Genomic DNA, 18,597 nt, shown 5'->3' with positions numbered 1-18,597 from the left:
TCCGTGCTGTGGTAAGATCTAAATCCTGATTGGGATGAGTGAAGTATATTGTGGTCTGCTAGGTAGTTAGAGAGGTATTGAGCCACGAGTCCTTCAATCAGCTTGACATAGAGTGGGATTGAAGCGATCGGTCTGTAGTTGGTAGGTGTGTCTACAGGGCCTTTTTGGTCTTTCAATATGGGTGTGATTATGATCTCTCCTAGATCTTGTGGGAATTGGCCTTCTATGAGAGTGCTTTGTATCCACTGCATGAGGCTGGTTTTGAATTTAGGGGAGGCATTTGTGAGTAGATACGATGGGCAGTTGTTCAATTCGCATGAGGTGTGGCTGTATTTTTTATATAGTCGGTTCAGTTCAGGCCATTGTAGAGTTGGGAAGGTGGTCCATGTTCTATCTGCTGTTATGGCTTCTTCTGTTGTGGGGGTAGTTATTAACTCGTTGAGTATGGTAGTTGAGTTATTGAAGGTAGTTCTGATTTTGATGATCTTGAGTTTGAAATGGTCAGCTAGTTGGGAAGCTGTTGGGGTTTTGTTGCCTTGATTGGCAAGGTATGGGTTTGTGTCTGTAAGTTTTTTTACTAAGTTGAAGAGTGTTTTTGTGTCGGGGTTGTTTGTGCCAATTAGTTTAGTGTAGTAAGTTTTGCGCTTTTCCTTAAGTTTGTTGTTATATAGTTTGATTTGGGTTCTCCAAGCGGATTTGGTTTGGTCATTTCTCTTTTTTCTCCAAGATCTTTCAAGTTGTCTGCAATGCCTTTTTAGTAGGTGGAGTTCTGAGTCGAACCACTTGTCTGATGGTCTGCAGGTTCTGTGTTTGGTTTTTTCTGGGGCTAGCTCATTCAAGGTTGTTTCGCTTAGGGAGCGCCAGTGTTTTGCGAAGTCTGAAGGGTCTATGGGGTCAAGTGCTGGGTCCACTTTGTCCCAGAATGTGGCTGGTTCAATTTTCTGTCTAGATTTGAAGGTTGTTTTTGGGGGCATAGATTTTGTGTTATTTTGAGGCCAGTTGATAGTGAAGGTGTATTTATGGTGGTCTGACCATAGAGAGGGATGCCATGTACCGTTGGTGATGTGAATATTTGGGGAGTGTAGGTTGTGAGGTGTGAATGCTGCTATGTCAAGTTGGTGGCCTTTATTGTGCGTGGGTTCCGGATTGAGGACCTGGAAGGATAGGGCATCGAGGTATGAGAGTATTTCGTTTGCTTGTTTGGATGTGTGGTCTTCGAGGTGGAGATTAATGTCTCCTAGGAGCAAGTTGTATGAGGAGGATAGAGAGTTCTGGAATAAGAATTCTTCAAGATCGTGTTTTGAGGTGTTCCATTTTCCTGGAGTGATGTAGCATAGTAGACAGTTCAAGGTGCCTGTGAGTGTGTTGTCGGATAGTTGGCATGCCAGAAGGTCTAAGTGAGGGGTTGATTGTTTGTGTAGCACTTTTAGGTTGAGATTGTTTTTTACTAGAATCGCTAAGCCACCCCCTCGTTTGTTTTCTCGACATACCATTTCTACTTTGTAACCTGTGGGGCAGAATTCGGTTATGCATGGGTCCGTGTTGGATGTTAACCAGGTTTCAGCTAGGAAGAGACAGTTTAGTTGTTCTTTGATTATCCAGTCTTTGATTAGATTTGCTTTTGGGTTTATTGACCTTATATTCATGTAGGCACAGGTTAGCGAGGTGTATTTTGTGTTGGAGTTAAGGTTGCGATTGAGGTAGAGGAAGTTATTTGCTGGTGCTTGTTGTCTTTGCGAGGTAGTATTATGTTTTGGTGGAGGTCGTTTTCCCCAGACCGTGGGAATGTGGTCTAGGCTGATCAGTGGGCAGGATGTTAGGGTTCTGGTGGTGTGGATTTTTCTGGGTGGATGTGGTTGTCTGAAGGTTGATGTCAGAATTGGGATGGGTGATATGTGATATCCTGTGGTTTGCCAGTTTGAAGTAAGTAGAGAGAGTATTAGGAGGGCTAGTGTGATTTTGTATGCGTGATTTTCCATTTTGTTTGTGTGGTGGATGATTCTTCGGATCTTGTAACTCTTTGGTTAGAGTTGAGGCAATGGTGTTAGAGTTTATGAGAGGGATTTTTTTTTGAAGAAGGTGAGAGCTTCTGATCGCTCTCCTCTCTGGTGAAGGTAATCGCCTATGTGTTTAGACTCAACTTGTGGTGGCGTTTGGTGAGTCTGGTCCCTCGCAGATTGGGGAGAGGGGCGGTGTGGGCTGGACTCTAAAACTAATGACCGCGCTGCAGGGGGTGGAATTGGGTCCCTCAATGGTCGGGGAGAGGTGCGGAGCAGGGCTCCTACGCTTCCTCTCCTCTGCTGGGCTCTGAAATTAAGAGTTCTCGCTGCGGGGGTGAAATCGGGTCCCTTGCTGGTCGGGGGGAGGGGCGGAGCAGGGCTCCCACGCTGCCTCTCCTCTGCTGGGCTCTGAAAACAAAGTTTGCTGCTGCAGGGGTTGAATCGCTGGTCGGGGGAGGGGCGGAGCAGGGCTCCCACGCTGCCTCTCCTCTGCTGGGTTCTGAAATTAAGAGTTCTCGCTGCGGGGTGAAATCGGGTCCCTTGCTGGTCGGGGGGAGGGGCGGAGCAGGGCTCCCACGCTGCCTCTCCTCTGCTGGGCTCTGAAAACGAGCTTCCTCTCCTCTGCTGGGCTCTGGAAGAAGAAGTGAAAGTCTGCTGCTGCAGGGGATGATTTCGGGTCTTTTGCTGGTCGGGGGGAGGGGCGGAGCAGGGCTCCCACGCTGCCTCTCCTCTGCTGGGCTCTGAAAACAAAGTTTGCTGCTGCAGGGGTTGAATCGCTGGTCGGGGGAGGGGCGGAGCAGGACTCCCACGCTGCCTCTCCTCTGCTGGGTTCTGAAATTAAGAGTTCTCGCTGCGGGGTGAAATTGGGTCCCTTGCTGGTCGGGGGGAGGGGCGGAGCAGGGCTCCCACGCTGCCTCTCCTCTGCTGGGCTCTGAAAACGAGCTTCCTCTCCTCTGCTGGGCTCTGGAAGAAGAAGTGAAAGTCTGCTGCTGCAGGGGATGATTTCGGGTCTTTTGCTGGTCGGGGGGAGGGGCGGAGCAGGGCTCCCACGCTGCCTCTCCTCTGCTGGGCTCTGAAAACAAAGTTTGCTGCTGCAGGGGTTGAATCGCTGGTCGAGGGAGGGGCGGAGCAGGGCTCCCACGCTGCCTCTCCTCTGCTGGGCTCTGAAAACAAAGTTTGCTGCTGCTGGGGTTGAATCGCTGGTCGGGGGAGGGGCGGAGCAGGGCTCCCACGCTGCCTCTCCTCTGCTGGGCTCTGAAAACGAGCTTCCTCTCCTCTGCTGGGCTCTGGAAGAAGAAGTGAAAGTCTGCTGCTGCAGGGGATGATTTCGGGTCTTTTGCTGGTCGGGGGGTGGGGCGGAGCAGGGCTCCCACGCTGCCTCTCCTCTGCTGGGCTCTGAAAACAAAGTTTGCTGCTGCAGGGGTTGAATCGCTGGTCGGGGGAGGGGCGGAGCAGGGCTCCCACGCTGCCTCTCCTCTGCTGGGTTCTGAAATTAAGAGTTCTCGCTGCGGGGTGAAATCGGGTCCCTTGCTGGTCGGGGGGAGGGGCGGAGCAGGGCTCCCACGCTGCCTCTCCTCTGCTGGGCTCTGAAAACGAGCTTCCTCTCCTCTGCTGGGCTCTGGAAGAAGAAGTGAAAGTCTGCTGCTGCAGGGGATGATTTCGGGTTTCGGGTTCCTCACAGGAGGCTGTTAAACAAACTTGAAGGGCTGAAGTTAGGACCCAAAGTGGTGAACTAAGTCAGAAACTGGCTGTCGGACAGACGCCAGAGGGTGGTGGTTAATGAAAGTCGCTCGAAGGAAGGAAAGGTGAGTAATGGAGTCCCTCGGGGATCAGTGCTGTGGCCAATCCTGTTCAATATGTTTGTGAGTGACATTGCTGAAGGGATAGAAGGAAAAGTGTGCCTTTTTGCAGATGATACCAAGATTTGTAACAGAGTAGACACCGAAGAGGGAGTGGAAAAGATGAAAAAGGATCTGCAAAAGTTAGAGGAATGGTCTAATGCCTGGCAACTAAAATTCAAAGCAAAGAAATGCAGAGTAATGCATTTGGAGATTAATAATAGGAAGGAACTGTATATGCTGGGAGGAGAGGAGCTGATATGCACGGACGGGGAGAGGGACCTTGGGGTGATAGTGTCCGAAGATCTAAAGGTGAAAAAACAGTGTGACAAGGCAGTGGCTGCTGCCAGAAGGATGCTGGGCTGTATAAAGAGAGGCGTAGTCAGTAGAAGGAAGAAGGTGTTGATGCCCCTGTACAGGTCATTAGTAAGGCCCCACTTGGAGTATTGTGTTCAATTTTGGAGACCGTATCTGGTGAAGGACGTAAGAAGACTTGAGGCGGTCCAGAGGAGGGTGACGAAAATAATAGGAGTCTTGCGCCAGAAGACGTATGAGGAGAGACTGGAAGCTCTGAATATGTATACCCTAGAGGACAGGAGAGACAGGGGAGATATGATTCAGACGTTCAAATACTTGAAGGGTATTAACGTTGAACAAAATCTTTTTCAGAGAAAGGAAAATGGTAAAACCAGAGGACATAATTTGAGGTTGAGGGGTGGTAGATTCAAAAGCAATGTTAGGAAGTTCTACTTTGTGGAGAGGGTGGTGGATGCCTGGAATGCGCTCCCGAGAGAGGTGGTGGAGAGTAAAACTGTGACTGAATTAAAAGAAGCGTGGGATGAACACAAAGGGTCTAGAATCAGAAAATAAGATTAAATATTGAACTAAGGCCAGTACTGGGCAGACTTGCACGGTTTGTGTCTGTATATGGCCGTTTGGTGGAGGATGGGCTGGGGAGGGCTTCAGTGGCTGGGAGGGCGTAGATGGGCTGGAGTACCGTATTTTCGCGGATATAACGCGCACCATTGTAAAACGCGCACAGGGGTATAGCGCGCAGAAATCACGATGATATGTACAAAAACTTTTCTATACCGCGCTCAGGCATATAACGCGCATGCTGCCCGACTCTCCTCTGGCCACCCCGACTCTCCTTTCGCTCTCCCCGACTCTCCTCTGGCCACCCCGACTCTCCTTTCGCCCTCCCCGACTCTCATCTGGTTGCCCCGACTCACCCTGACTTTCGGTGCACTGCCCCGACTCTCCTCTGGTTGCCCCGACTCACCGTTCACCCGCCCTGACTTTCGGTGCACTGCCCCGCCTCTCCGTGCCTGTCCCCCTTGAAGTCCTGTCCCCCCTTGAAGGTCTGCCTGTCCCCCTTGAAGATCTGCCTGTCCCCCCTTGAAGTCCTGTCCCCATCCTGAAAGCCTGATGCCCCCCCTCGACGTCCGATTCTTCTCCCCCCTCGGCAGGACCACTCGCACCCCCACCCCGAAGGACCGCCGACTCCCCGACAATATTGGGCCAGGAGGGAGCCCATATCCTCCTGGCCACGGCGACCCCCTAACCCCACCCCGCACTACATTACGGGCAGGAGGGATCCCAGGCCCTCCTGCCCTCGACGCAAACCCCCTCCCCCCAACGACCGCCCCCCCCCCCAAGAACCTCCGTCCGTCCCCCAGCCGACCCGCGACCCCCCTGGCCGACCCCCACGACACCCCCACCCGCCTTCCCCGTACTTTGTGTAGTTGGGCCAGAAGGGAGCCCAAACCCTCCTGGCCACGGCGACCCCCTAACCCCACCCCGCACTACATTACGGGCAGGAGGGATCCCAGGCCCTCCTGCCCTCGACGCAAACCCCCCTCCCTCCAACGACCGCCCCCCCCCAAGAACCTCCGACCGACCCGCGACCCCCCTGGCCGACCCCCCCACCCCCCTTCCCCGTACCTTTGGAAGTTGGCCGGACAGACGGGAGCCAAACCCGCCTGTCCGGCAGGCAGCCAACGAAGGAATGAGGCCGGATTGGCCCATCCGTCCTAAAGCTCCGCCTACTGGTGGGGCCTAAGGCGCGTGGGCCAATCAGAATAGGCCCTGGAGCCTTAGGTCCCACCTGGGGGCGCGGCCTGAGGCACATGGGCCAAACCCGACCATGTGTCTCAGGCCGCGCCCCCAGGTGGGACCTAAGGCTCCAGGGCCTATTCTGATTGGCCCACGCGCCTTAGGCCCCACCAGTAGGCGGAGCTTTAGGACGGATGGGCCAATCCGGCCTCATTCCTTCGTTGGCTGCCTGCCGGACAGGCGGGTTTGGCTCCCGTCTGTCCGGCCAACTTCCAAAGGTACGGGGAAGGGGGGTGGGGGGGTCGGCCAGGGGGGTCGCGGGTCGGTCGGAGGTTCTTGGGGGGGGCGGTCGTTGGAGGGAGGGGGGTTTGCGTCGAGGGCAGGAGGGCCTGGGATCCCTCCTGCCCGTAATGTAGTGCGGGGTGGGGTTAGGGGGTCGCCGTGGCCAGGAGGGTTTGGGCTCCCTTCTGGCCCAACTACACAAAGTACGGGGAAGGCGGGTGGGGGTGTCGTGGGGGTCGGCCAGGGGGGGCGCGGGTCGGCTGGGGGCCGGGCGGAGGTTCTTGGGGGGGGGGCGGTCGTTGGGGGGAGGGGGTTTGCGTCGAGGGCAGGAGGGCCTGGGATCCCTCCTGCCCGTAATGTAGTGCGGGGTGGGGTTAGGGGGTCGCCGTGGCCAGGAGGGTTTGGGCTCCCTCCTGGCCCGATATTGTTGGGGAGTCGGCGGTCCTTCGGGGTGAGGGGGCGAGTGGTCCTGCCGGGGGGGGAATGTATCGGACGTCGGGGAGTCGGCCGGGCAAGAGGGCTTGGGCTCCCTCTTGCTCCGATCGTGGATGCGGGTGCGGGTGGGAGCGCGTGCGAGCGGTCGTTCGGAGTGGGGGTGCGAGCGGTCCTGCTGGGGGGGTGAATCGGGCGTCGGGCGGGGTGGGAACTATGTTTAAAAACTTTTGTATACCGCGCTCAGGCATATAACGCGCGAGGGGTATGCGCGGTACGTAAAATCACGTATAACGCGCGCGTTATATCCGCGAAAATACGGTAAGTCTTAACAGAGATTTCGGCAGTTGGAACCCAAGAAATAGCTATGAAGAAAAAATTAAAAAATTTAAATTGAATCAGGTTGGGCAGACTGGATGGACCATTCGGGTCTTTATCTGCCGTCATCTACTATGTTACTATGTTCTCATTTGTCTTTTATACTTTCCTCCAGACTGCTTCAAGTTGTCTTATATCCTTAGCCATATACGGCCTCCAAAATGAACAGGGGCATCAACACCTCTTTTCTTCTGCTTGTTATACCTCTCTCTATACAGCCTAGCATCCTTCTGGCTACAGCCACTGCCTTGTCACACCATTTTGTCACCATCAGATCCTTAAACACTATCACCCTATGATCCCTCTCCCCATATGAGCATATCAGCTTTTCGCTTCTTAGCACATACACCTCCTCAGATTTCTACTCCCCAAATGTATCACTCTACACTTCTTTGCATTGAATTATAGTTGCCAAACATTAAACCATTCTTCTAACTTTTACAGATCCTTTTTTATGTTTTCCACTCTCTCTGAGGTGTCCACTCTTTTACAAATGTTGATATCATCTGCAAAAAGGCAAACCTTACCTTCTATAATGGTGCTCATAAGAACATAAGAATTGCTGCTGCTCGGTCAGACCAGTGGTCCATCGTGCCCAGCAGTCCGCTTCAGCGGCGGCCCCTAGGTCAAAGACCAGTGCCCTAATTGAGTCTAGCCTTACTTGCGTATGTTCTGGTTCAGCAGGAACTTGTCTAACTTTGTCTTGAATCCATGGAGGGTGTTTTCCTCTATCTATATAGCTTAGCATACTTCTGGCTACAGCCACTGCCTTGTCACACCATTTTGTCACCTTCAGATCCTTAAACACTATCACCCTATGGACCCTCTCCCAATATGTGCATATCATCCTTTAGCTTCTTAGCACATACACCTCCTCAGATTTTTACACCCCAAATGTATCACTCTGCACTTTTTTGCATTCAACTTTAGTTGCCAATCGCGTCAGAGGAGAAGCTTCCGCCAACACAAACGCGACTGCAGGGCATCACAGGTAGGCTTCACTGGCTTTAGTTTTTTTCTAAAGCACCATGAAGGTAAGGGGGAGGTAGGAAGGGAGGGAGATATATTTTGCTGGAGGTAGGGAGGGGGCCGCGCGCGATCGGTGACCACGCGCCTTCCCTCACTTATCTACGGGGATTAGGCCATTTACCACTCCACAGGGTGGTGGATGGACTTGTCACCATGCCTGCAGTGAGTACTTCCCCCCCCCCACTGTTTTCGGCAGGTTACCCACGGCTACTCGCGGCTAGACATGGGTAACTACCACCGTGTTATTCTCTAGTTGGTATCATCTACAAAAAGGCAAACCTTACCTTCGACCTTTCATAATGATGCTCATAAGAACATAAGAATTGCCGCTGCTGGGTCAGACCAGTGGTCCATCGTGCCCAGCAGTCCGCTCCCGTGGTAGCCCCTAGGTCAAAGACCAGTGCCATAATTGAGTCCAGTCTTACCTGCGTACCTTCTGGTTCAGCAGGAACTTGTCAAACTTTGTCTTGAATTCCTGGAGGGTGTTTTCCCCTATAACAGCCTCCGGAAAAGCGTTCCAGATTTCTGCTACTCTCTGGGTGAAGAAGAACTTCCTTACGTTTGTATGGAATCTATCCCCTTTTAACTTTAGGGAGTGCCCTCTCGTTTTCTCTACCTTGGAGAGGATGAACAATCTGTCTTTATCTACTAAGTCTATTCCCTTCATTATCTTGATTGTTTCAATCATATCCCCTCTCAGTCTCCTCTTTTCAATGGAGAAGAGGCCCAGTTTCTCTAATCTCTCACTGTACGGCAACTCCTCCAGCCCCTTAACCATTTTAGTCATTCTTCTCTGGACCCTTTCAAGTAGAACTATGTCCTTCTTCATGCATGGCGACCAGTTCTGGATGCAGTATTCCAGGTGGGGGTGTTCCATTACCCGGTACAGCGGCATGATAATGGCTCTTTTTGCCACCACCGCACATTGTGTGGACGGCTTCATTGACTTGTCTACCAATACACCCCAGTCTCTTTCCTGGGGGTGACTGTCCGAGTACTGCACCGGACATCCTGTATTTATGTATAAGATTTTTGTTACCGACATGCATCACATTACACATATCCACGTTAAATCTCATTTGCCATGTCGCGGTCCATTTCTCGAGCATGTTTATATTACATTACAGGTCTTTGCAAATTTATCATCTGGAAATGTAATCACCTTGCTCATCGTACCATTTTCCAAGTCGTTTATAAATATGTTGAAGAGCATGGGCCCACATATTGAATAGAATCGGCCCCAGTACCGATCTTTTCTTTCCTCCAAATGAATGCCAGTAAATCACCATACTCTGACATCTGTCCATGAACCAGTTTTTAATCCAATTCACCACTTTGGATCCTAACTTTAGCCTGTCAAATATATTCAAAAGCAATTTATAAGTAGCCATGTCAAAGGTTTTGCTGAAATCATGTCCTCAATCGAATTCTCTGGTTGCCCCGTCAAAGAATTCAGTCAGATTTATTTTGCATGATTTACCTTTAGTAAGACCATATTGCCTTGGATCTTGTAACCTACTAGAGTCTAGGAAATTCATTATATTTTTCCTTCAGCAACACTTTTTTACTTGTAGTTTCCCGCATCATCTTTGTGACCACTTTTGTGAAGAGAGATTACATTCACTTTTCTCCAATCCCACTCCTATCTCCAAGTATTTGTTGAACAAATCTTTGAGGACTCACTTGAACCTCTCTAAATTCCTTTGATATCCTGGGATGGATCCCATCTGGTTCCGTGTCTTTGTTTACCTTCAATATTTCAAGTTGTTCAAAAACACCTCCTTCCATGAATGGTAAAGTGTCCACTTCATTCTCATGTGTAACTTTGCCAGCCAATAGTGATCCCTCCCAGGATTTTCTTCTATGAACACAGAATAAAAGGTTTTAACATCTCTCCCATCTTCCAAAAAACTTTCTGCATTGTGTGTGGGTTATTGGTCCCATAATTTGTCCCCAGGTGGATAATGCCATCAGAATTATAGTATTTGCCTAGCACTCCTGGTAGTTGAGGATTCTGGAAGGCATTTCATTAGAAATATTGAGATCCAACTGACTAAACACTTGGGATTTCTCAGAGTAATCCTTGACCCTGCTCTGAAGATGAAAAACCATCTCTGTCATGTACTGAAGAAAATCTTCTTAGAACTCAAAATTATCAATTATCAGACTTGTTGTCCAAAGCACCATCATATCTCTCTTTGACTAATGCAATGCTTTACTAATGGGAGTTCCCCCCAAACACCTAAAAACTCTGCAATCTGTACAAATTACTGTAGCCGGGTTGATTCATAATATTCCAAGACATGTGCATATCATGTCAAAATTGATGTATTTATACTGGCTGCCAATAAAGTATTGCATCTGACATACAGTAAAATCGTGATTCTGGTTGTCAAAGCATGATGGGTATGTTATCTCCATTACTGGCATCCACACTACATATCCATCAACCTACTCGACCAGTACAGTCCTCAAAAACTAACCTCCTTGACATACCCTCCACTGAAAAAAAATCCACCTTGAAGGATGCAGGAACTCTATTTTTTACATTAAGGCCCTGATTTTCCAAAGTGCATCCCGATTTTAGGCAGCTGTAGGCGTCCTACAGCTGTCTAATCAGCCAATCGGGATGCACGTTTTTTAAAAAAAATACTCCCCAGGCAAGCCTGAAGGCGCCTCCGTGAGCCTAGGGAGACCCGCAAGATGCCTAAGCTCGTCTAAGGGCATTAGGCTGAACCTAGGCGGCCCTACATGTCTCCCTAGTAGAGGAGAAGCTTAAAATGTAGGCCAGCAAAATGCTGGCTTACATTGTAAGTAGACGCGGCCGCTATACTTATCGCGGCAAGGGATCTCTCTGCCGCAATAAGTATAGCGGGCCACGGCCCCCTGACCAGGAGGGTGCCCAAACCCTCTACCTGAAGATGCACCCCCCCGACACTACCGACCGCCCCCCGACACTACCGACCGCCCCCCCCCCGACATTATCGATCTCCCCCCCCTGACAATATCTTTCGCTGGCAGGAGGGTGTCCAATACCTCCTGCCCGAAGATGCACCCCCCCGGCGCTAACAACCCCAAACCTCCACTCCACCAAACCTGTTCTTAGATGGGTCTTGCACGTCTTGAGCCGGCAGGCACGCCTCGTCGAAATGAAGCGGGCCCGCCCCTTCCCGGCCCATCCCGCCGAAGCCTAAGGCCTGATTGGCCCAGGCTCTAGAAGCCTGGACCAATCAGGCCTTAGGCATAGCGGGTCCGCCCATCCCCACTTAATTTAAGGCCTGATTGGCCAAACAGACCTTAGACTTAGTGGGGATGGGCGGACCTGCTATGCCTAAGGCCTGATTGTTCCAGGCTTCTAGAGCCTGGGCCAATCAGGCCTTAGGCTTCGGCGGGATGGGCCGGGAAGGGGCAGGCCCGCTTCATTTCGACGAGGCGTGCCTGCCGGCTCAAGACGTGCAAGACCCATCTAAGAACAGGTTTGGTGGAGTGGAGGTTTGGGGGTTGTTAGCACCGGGGGGGGGTGGGGGTGCGTCTTCGGGCAGGAGGGATTGGACACCCTCCTGCCAGCAAAAGATATTGTCGGGGGGGGAGATCGGTAATGTCGGGGGGGGGGGGCGGTCGGTAGTGTCGGGGGAGCGACCGGTAGTGTGTGGGGGGGTGCGTCTTCGGGCAGAGGGTTTGGGCACCCTCCTGGTCAGGGGGCCGCGGCCCGCTATACTTATAGCGGCAGAGAGATCACTTGCCGCGATAAGTGTAGTGGGCCATGTCTAATCTAACCCGTTTCTCTAACCCGCGTCTGTAACATGGACGCCGGTTACAGAATCGGGGTTTAGTTTAGGCCGATTCTGAATAGGACGCCTCTCCCGGGTGTCCTATTCAGAATCAGGGCCTAGGTGTCTTGCGGGCCTCGCCTTCAATATAGGCGGCCTGCCTGGGGAGCATTTTTTTAAAAAAACGTGCATCCCGATTGGTTGATTAGACAGCTGTAGGACGCCTACAGCTGCCTAAAATCGGGACGCACTTTTAGAGAATCAGGCCCTAAGGGTCCCCAGAGGTAGAACCTGATCTCAGAATAATTTCAGTTGATATCTAACCTTAAGGCATTTAGAACCTCAGTGAGAACACATCTGCTATTTAATTTTTTATAAAAGGACCTTTGAAAATATAATGGTAACATACCCATCTGATAACAAACCACAGGTAAAATCATCATTTTAATAGTTTGGACTCTCCCCCACCATGAAAGGTGTAAAGGATTCCATTGCTCACACATCTCCGTAACCTTCTGTATTAACGATTTTTCATTTACTTTCAATGTTTCATCTAATGTATTTGTAATCCAAATGCCTAAATACTTTATTCCATCCTCTTTCCAAAGAAAGGGAAAAGAATCAAACAAACCTTTTGTACAGTGAACATTGAGTGGAAGAATTTCTGACTTATTCCAATTTAACTTATATCCTGAAAATTTTCCAAAATTCTCAATTATTTCAAGCAGACAAGCAATGGTTTTCTCAGGATTTCTCAAATAGAGCAATATATCATCCGCAATAAGCTGAAATCTTATATTCCCAACCTTTATGAGGAATACCCTGTATCTCCTCTGTTTGCTGAATTGGATTGGAGGAGATTAAATTACAACTTCTGGTGGAATTCTTTATGCCATATCTATAAATCTATAAAATGGAAAGGTTTACTGCATTACAACGGGGATATTTTAAGATGTTTCAGGATGTGTGGAAACCATTGACAAAGTATTGTAAAGATTAATTTGAATTTGTTTCCCTTATATTTATCAACTTAAGGTATAGGGGGGGAGGGAAGTTTATTATTATATGTTTTATATGATAATGGAATATATGGGAGGGAGGGATGGGAAAGGGGAAGGGATAAGAATTTATGAAATATATCAATGATTGTTTGTAAGTGATGTATTTATTGTTAATATAAATGAATATATTTAACACTTAATGTATTTTTGAAAATGAATAAAGAATTAATAAATAAATAAAAAATAGAAAACACATCTGTTTAAAGATTCCTATACCACCTATTCATTGGTGATGGAAAATCACTAAGCAAAAAATGAAGGGTTAGGCTATAGAGCTAGAACCTTAACCTGAGAGTTGAAATTACTTGGCTAATTGTACCTTGTCTTGTCTCTAATGTGATTATATCCCTTTACATCTCATCCCACCCTATACTTGTTACCCCTGAAAATTTTGTTATTTTCCATCTTAAATTATGTATGTAGTGCTGTAATCTACCTAAAACTTACTGATTGCATGGAATATAAATCCTTCAAATAAATACAATTTTGGGCTCCTTCACCTTTGTTCCAAGGTTAATGCCTCTCATGATGGAATCCCCTAGCAGGAATAATTTCCTGATTTGAGATTTTTATTTGCACACTGGGGTACTTTTTTGAGTACATTTCAAGTACCTCTTAGAGAGATACAGTACATGATTGCATAAGCCGTAAGCTAACATAGTAACATAGTAGATGACGGCAGATAAAGACCCGAATGGTCCATCCAGTCTGCCCAACCTGATTCAATTAAAATTTTTATTTTTTTTTTTTAAATTTTTTCTTCTTAGCTATTTCTGGGCAAGAATCCAAAGCTTTACCTGGTACTGTGCTTGGGTTCCAACTGCCGAAATCTCTGTTAAGACTTACTCCAGCCCATCTACACCCTCCCAGCCATTGAAGCCCTCCCCTGCCCATCCTCCACCAATCGGCCATACACAGACACAGACCGTGCAAGTCTGCCCAGTAACTGGCCTAGTTCAATATTTAATATTATTTTCTGATTCTAAATCTTCTGTGTTCATCTCACGCTTCTTTGAACTCAGTCACAGTTTTACTCTCCACCACCTCTCTCGGAAGTGCATTCCAGGCATCCACTACCCTCTCCATTAAGTAGAATTTCCTAACATTGCCCCTGAATCTACCACCCCTCAACCTCAAATTATGTCCTCTGGTTTTACCATTTTCCTTTCTCTGGAAAAGATTTTGTTCTACGTTAATACCCTTCAAGTATTTGAACGTCTGAATCATATCTCCCCTGTCTCTCCTTTCCTCTAGGGTATACATATTCAGGGCTTCCAGTCTCTCCTCATATGTCTTCTGGCGCAAGCCTCTTATCATTTTTGTCGCCCTTCTCTGGACCGCCTCAAGTCTTCTTACGTCTTTCGCCAGATACGGTCTCCAAAACTGAACACAATACTCCAAGTGGGGACTCACCAATGACCTGTACAGGGGCATCAACACCTTCTTCCTTCTACTGACTACACCTCTCTTTATACAGCCTAGCATCCTTCTGGCAGCAGCCACTGCCTTGTCACACTGTTTTTTCGCCTTTAGATCTTCGAACACTATAACCCCAAGGTCCCTCTCCCCGTTCGTGCATATCAGCTTTTCTCCTCCCAGCATATACGGTTCCTTCCTATTATTAATCCCCAAATGCATTACTCTGCATTTCTTTGCATTGAATTTTAGTTGCCAGACATTAGACCATTCCTCTAACTTTTGCAGATCCTTTTTCATATTTTCCACTCCCTCTTCGGTGTCTACTCTGTTACAAATCTTGGTATCATCTGCAAAAAGGCACACTTTTCCTTCTATTCCTTCAGCAATGTCACTCACATACATATTGAACAGGATTGGCCACAGCACCGAACCCTGAGGGACTCCACTAGTCACCTTTCCTTCCTTCGAGTGACTTCCATTAACCACCACTCTCTGGCGTCTGTCCGACAGCCAGTTTCTGAACCAGTTCACCACTTTGGGTCCTAACTTCAGCCCTTCAAGTTTGTTCAACAGCCTCCTATGAGGCTGTCTTCTGAACCACCTTCATTCTGGTATTGGAGGAATCGCCTCCATGAACTTATGGGTTGGGAAGCCCGTTTGGCTCGTTCTTCCCGACGCCGGAGCAGAGACTTTGTTCACACTTGGACTCCATATTTGAACATTTTGCCTCCTGAGAGTCGTAGCCGGGTCTTGAATAGACTCCACCTCTGAAACTGTGCTTCTAGATGTCTCTGCTGTTCCCTGCTTGCGCGTTTTCTGTATATGTGGGGGGATGGGGAGGGGTGGGTGGGGGTAGGGTTTTCTTTGTTGGGGGGTGGGGGTATGGTGGGTTCGGGGAGGACATAAGAGTCCAGTCCTCCGCGGGTGTTTGATGAAACTGCATTCCATGGTTATTATTGCTGTTGTACTTACTGTTGCTTAATAAAATAGATTTAAACATAAAGGCTTTGCTGAAATCCAAATTACATCTAGCATATGTCCTCGATCCAGCTCTCTGGTCACCCAATCAAAAAATTCAATCAGGTTCGTTTGGCACGATTTACCTTTTGTAAAGCCATGTTGCCTCGGATCCTATAATCCATTATCTATTACATGTTTCATGTTTCAGCAGTCTGTCATTTTGAAACATGCCTTATAATAATGAAAAGTGTTCATTTGCTGTCATATAACTGATGCTATCTATGAGATAATAGGACAATAATTTTCATTCTCAGATATGGACACCTGTACAAAATGCCCAGAGGACCAATGGCCCAATCAGAAGAGAGATGCCTGCATCCCAAAAGTGATAATTTTCCTATCTTATGAAGAACCTTTGGGGTTAACATTGACTTTCATCTGTCTTTTCTTATTTCTCATTAATGTTGTTATTTTGGGGCTCTTCATTCATTACAAAGACACCCCGATAGTGAAAGCCAACAACCGGGAACTCAGTTACATTCTCCTCATCTCCCTCATGCTCTGCTTCCTCTGCTCCTTGGTATTCATTGGCCATCCTGACAAATTGACTTGTATTCTCCGACAGACTGCTTTTGGGATCATGTTCTCCATCGCTCTCTCATCCATATTGGCAAAGACCACCACTGTAGTCATGGCCTTTCATGCCACTAAGCCTGGAAGCAAGCTCCGAAAATGGATGGGTACCAGGATTTCAGTTTCTATAGTCCTTTCCTGTTCCCTTATTCAAACTGCTGTGTGTCTTGTCTGGTTGAGCACTGCTCCTCCATTCCCATATCTTAATATGAAATCAGAAATTGGAACAATATTAAGTGAATGTAATGAAGGTTCAATAGTTGCATTTTATTGTGTTCTGGGTTACCTGGGCTTCTTGGCTGGTATCAGCTTCATTGTAGCTTTCCTAGCAAGGAATCTACCTGACAGGTTCAATGAGGCCAAGTACATCACTTTCAGCATGCTGGTGTTTTGCAATGTCTGGATCTCTTTCATCCCAACATATCTGAGCACCAAGGGCAAATATATGGTAGCGGTAGAAGTATTTGCTATCCTGGCCTCCAGTGCTGGACTTTTGGGCTGTATCTTTTTCCCTAAGTGCTATATTATTCTGCTAAGACCTGAACAGAAAAGCGGAAAATATCTATGAAAAAATGAAATTATTAATATTTGTGCAAAGAATGGATTAATTTAATATTGCTATTGGTTGAGGTCATCCTAAATTTCATTATTTTATTATAACTAAGGGCCCCTTTTTCAAAGCATTGATAGTGATGCTGTCGTGGAATTGAATGAACTTTGGTGCTCATTATATTATACACAATTGCAATATAAAATTTAAGTAATTATTATGGTTATTGATAAAGTTGTTGGTGATACTTTTTATTGGAATAAATTTACTTATGTACACATGGAACACATTATTATTTAAATTTAAATACACAAAAGGTGCATAAATTTATGAACATAAGAACAAAAGTGCTGTCATATTCGGACAGACTGAACATCCGTTAAACCCAGTATCATGTTTGCAAGAATGGCCAATCTGAGTCACTAATACCTGGGAAGATCCCAAAAGAGAAAACAGATTTTATGCTGCTTTTCCTAGAATACTCAAACTCAGAAAAATAGTGCACCAAGGTTCAAAGACTAATCAATAAAGATTAATAAAGTGTAAATTAGCCACAACTTTTTAAAGATATATAGAAAACTAACCACTAGTTCCTCAGTTTGCCACACTATGATAACGTATGGTAGCTATCCTCATAGGAACTTTATAACGTGTATAGTTTTCATTATTTTTATACTTTTCATTTCCTTTATTTTATATTATATTTACTTATGAGATACTTGTGCCTAGTATAATAGCATTTATAGCAAAAGTGATGATAATAACAGTCACTTAGCTTTTATCTAGCTCTGGGTCTAGCTCAATCCCCACCGACGCGTTTCACGATTTCATCAGGGTCGGGGACAGAGAACGCTGAAAAAAACAACAACATCAAATACATTAAAAAGGAGAGCTTTGCCAGTAGAAAAGACCCAGTTATAAAAAACAACTTGTAATAAATGCTACTAAATTTACCAGAGCAGAATCTTTTCCTAGCCAAACGCTAGATCCATAATTAGAAAGCCGGAAGTATAACCATCCCGATTTAAGGAGGCTAATAAACTAAAAAACCCCGGTCACATGACCCAACAGTTGGGTCATGTGACCGGGGTTTTTTAGTTTATTAGCCTCCTTAAATCGGGATGGTTATACTTCCGGCTTTCTAATTATGGATCTAGCGTTTGGCTAGGAAAAGATTCTGCTCTGGTAAATTTAGTAGCATTTATTACAAGTTGTTTTTTATAACTGGGTCTTTTCTACTGGCAAAGCTCTCCTTTTTAATGTATTTGATGTTGTTGTTTTTTTCAGCGTTCTCTGTCCCCGACCCTGATGAAATCGTGAAACGCGTCGGTGGGGATTGAGCTAGACCCAGAGCTAGATAAAAGCTAAGTGACTGTTATTATCATCACTTTTGCTATAAATGCTATTATACTAGGCACAAGTATCTCATAAGTAAATATAATATAAAATAAAGGAAATGAAAAGTATAAAAATAATGAAAACTATACACGTTATAAAGTTCCTATGAGGATAGCTACCATACGTTATCATAGTGTGGCAAACTGAGGAACTAGTGGTTAGTTTTCTATATATCTTTAAAAAGTTGTGGCTAATTTACACTTTATTAATCTTTATTGATTAGGCTTTTCCTAGAAAACACAGTCCCAAACTATACCATACAGTTTCCTAAATCCTGCAAATTTCAACAAGGATTCAATGTGTTTTACAATAAGATTCTTAAATCATTAAATACAGTCAACACTTGATGGATTTCAAGAGAGAAAAAGTATGTTCTGTTCATCTCAAATCATATGAGGCACCAGAAAAAAAATCAAAAATAGCCAAATACAAAATAATACTTCTTTAGTAACAAATCCTTATTTCATATAGCAATTTTCTCACACTGAGCTGGCGTTAGTTCTAGAAGTTCTAGAAGCATAGCGCATGGTATAGCACGTGGTAATTTCCTGTGTGCGCTAAAAACTCTAGCGCACCTTAGTAAAAGGAGCCCCAAATGTATGGGAACCCTTCAGTTTTAAGGCCAGACAAGCTGATTTGTTCGCTAAAGATGCTATCAATATAGTGGACAGTCACCCCAATGGAAAATTTTCCATTCGGTGACTAATGGCTCCTTTTATGAAGCTGCGTTAGCGATTTATCGCACGTAATAGTGCGCTTTAATTTGCTGGCCACGCTAGCCACTACCACCTC

At 46.8% G+C, this 18,597-nt stretch overlaps 1 protein-coding gene across 1 annotated transcript in view; it reads left to right on the top strand.

Annotated features, from left to right (window-relative positions):
• LOC117346012 (vomeronasal type-2 receptor 26-like) overlaps positions 1-16,425 on the top strand; it is a 79,927-nt gene extending 63,502 nt beyond the window's left edge. Inside the window, exon 4 of the mRNA XM_033915209.1 lies at positions 15,539-16,425. Coding sequence (XP_033771100.1) covers positions 15,539-16,425 — 887 coding nt within the window. The remainder of the gene's footprint in view (positions 1-15,538) is intronic.
• Positions 16,426-18,597: the final 2,172 nt, after the last annotated feature.

Source organism: Geotrypetes seraphini, chromosome 12 (genome assembly GCF_902459505.1).
Source record: "Geotrypetes seraphini chromosome 12, aGeoSer1.1, whole genome shotgun sequence".
Classification (NCBI taxonomy): Eukaryota; Metazoa; Chordata; class Amphibia; order Gymnophiona; family Dermophiidae; genus Geotrypetes; species Geotrypetes seraphini.
Note: the sequence above shows the minus strand (reverse complement) of the source record. Positions and strands in the feature narration are given on the sequence as shown.